Below are 1,792 nucleotides of genomic sequence, written 5' to 3' on the forward strand. Positions count from 1 at the left end.
ATCAAGGTGTCTAGGGTGCTTCCTCGAGAGCTGATGGGTCCCCATTCAATTCATAACACATTACTGAGGGATTTTTTCCACTGGTCTCTCTTTGAGCTTGTATCAGGCCTGAAGGTTTGAGTCTGCTTGGGTTTTTTTGTTTTAAAAGGATTTTTTTCCCCTTCTCTTTAGCCAAAATTGTGAGCTGCACTGAAAAACACCCTACAAAGTTAGCTTAAACTCATAACTTACAGGTTTTGTCATTTTTCTTCCTCTGTTTCATCCTGTAAAGAAATATGTTTTCCAGCTTTTCCACAACAGTCATGACAGAAATCCATTGTTTGAAAATTAAAGCTACAATTGTCATGTCACCACCTCAGTCCAGGAGCTGGGGCTTTAAGGAAAGGACTATTGTGAGCCTCCCAATCAAACTGTGAGAGAAGGCAGCACTATCTATGGACACTTCCAGAAGGGTCTCAGAGATGTGCATTGCCAGGTCTCAGGTCAAAACTGAAGAGGCAGGAGTGCTGAATCTTTAGCAGAAATACCTTTTCTCCCAAGTGCTCCTAATCATGAAAATGATCCCCAAACCAGGAAGGTTTCACTGGTATTATCACAAATAGCTGGTTATCTAAGACTTCAGCCTGAGATGATATTATGAAGAATACACTATCTTTAACCTTTATTTATTTACTAATTACACAAAGTGTGGCCATCCAATCAGGGAGCAGAAATGAGATCAGATGACTCAAATGATCAGTCACAGATCACAACTAACAATTGAAGTGAACACTGTGTAACTACACATCGGTTGTAAATTATCCAGCAAATACATTGCAGCAAATAACAGAAATCAGAGGTGACCGCAAACAGTTCAGAAAGAGAAAAGGGGTTAAAAACAGAGTGATGACAAGTCATAATCAATCACTAGTCTGGCTCCAGCAAGCCCCCTAATGTACTTTCCCAGACAGCTTTGGCTGCCACAATTCATAGAAAACAAATGTTCCTCTACTAATTCCTCCTTCAGTTTTACCCAGGAAGTGGGATTTCAATGACAAGCAGCCACTCCCAGCATCATTAAAGTATTTGTTCAGAGGCAGGGGGAGCTCAGCATTTGGATTCAAGAACTACAAGCCTGGTGCTTATTAAATAAACTTCTCTGAATTCTGTTAAGAGTTGCTACAGGGAGACCAGTAACACATTTTAGTAGTAGCTATATTGGATCTACTTTCCCCCACTTTCTCAAAGGAGCGGGGTCAGCATCTGCTGACCAAGGGATGTCATTTCAAACCCAGCTGGGTTTTCAGGGCCTGAAGCTCAGCCATGTGGATACCACTTCCCCCACACACAATGATGACAATGGAGTCCAGGTCCATGGTCAAGTGCCCTTCCTGCTGCAGCTGCTGAAGGTGACCACTGTAGAGTAAGGCCAGCGAGGCCGCACAGGCTGGATCCACCAGCATCCGCTCATCATCTAGGAAATACCAGCAGGAAGGAAGAAAGGAAGGAAGAAATCTGTCATCATCAAATGCACAATTTTTTTTTTTACACATGAGCTACAGAAGGATCTTACTTAGCTACATGCCAGTACTAGGTTGTTATCTTCTCAAGGAAATCCCAGGACGTCATTCTCCCCTTGTACTCGGCCCTGGTGAGGCCACAGCTGGAGTATTGCGTCCATTTTTGGGCTCCACAATTCAAAAAGGATGTGGAGAAGCTTGAGAGAGTCCAGAGAAGAGCCACGCACATGATCAGAGGTCAGGAAAGCAGACCTTACAATGACAGGCTGAGAGCCATGGGGCTCTTTAGCCTG

The 1,792-nt window shown here is 43.6% G+C and overlaps 1 protein-coding gene across 1 annotated transcript in view; it reads right to left on the reverse strand.

Annotated features, from left to right (window-relative positions):
* Positions 1–634: 634 nt before the first annotated feature.
* The window catches only part of SDSL (serine dehydratase like), a 38,695-nt gene continuing 37,537 nt past the window's right edge, over positions 635–1,792 (reverse strand). The window contains exon 8 of the mRNA XM_019506691.1: positions 635–1,453. Within this exon, the coding sequence (XP_019362236.1) occupies positions 1,260–1,453 (194 nt within the window). The 3' untranslated portion in view covers positions 635–1,259. The remainder of the gene's footprint in view (positions 1,454–1,792) is intronic.

The sequence above is a fragment of the Gavialis gangeticus genome, unplaced genomic scaffold, assembly GCF_001723915.1.
Source record: "Gavialis gangeticus isolate Ggan-Ray unplaced genomic scaffold, GavGan_comp1, whole genome shotgun sequence".
Classification (NCBI taxonomy): Eukaryota; Metazoa; Chordata; order Crocodylia; family Gavialidae; genus Gavialis; species Gavialis gangeticus.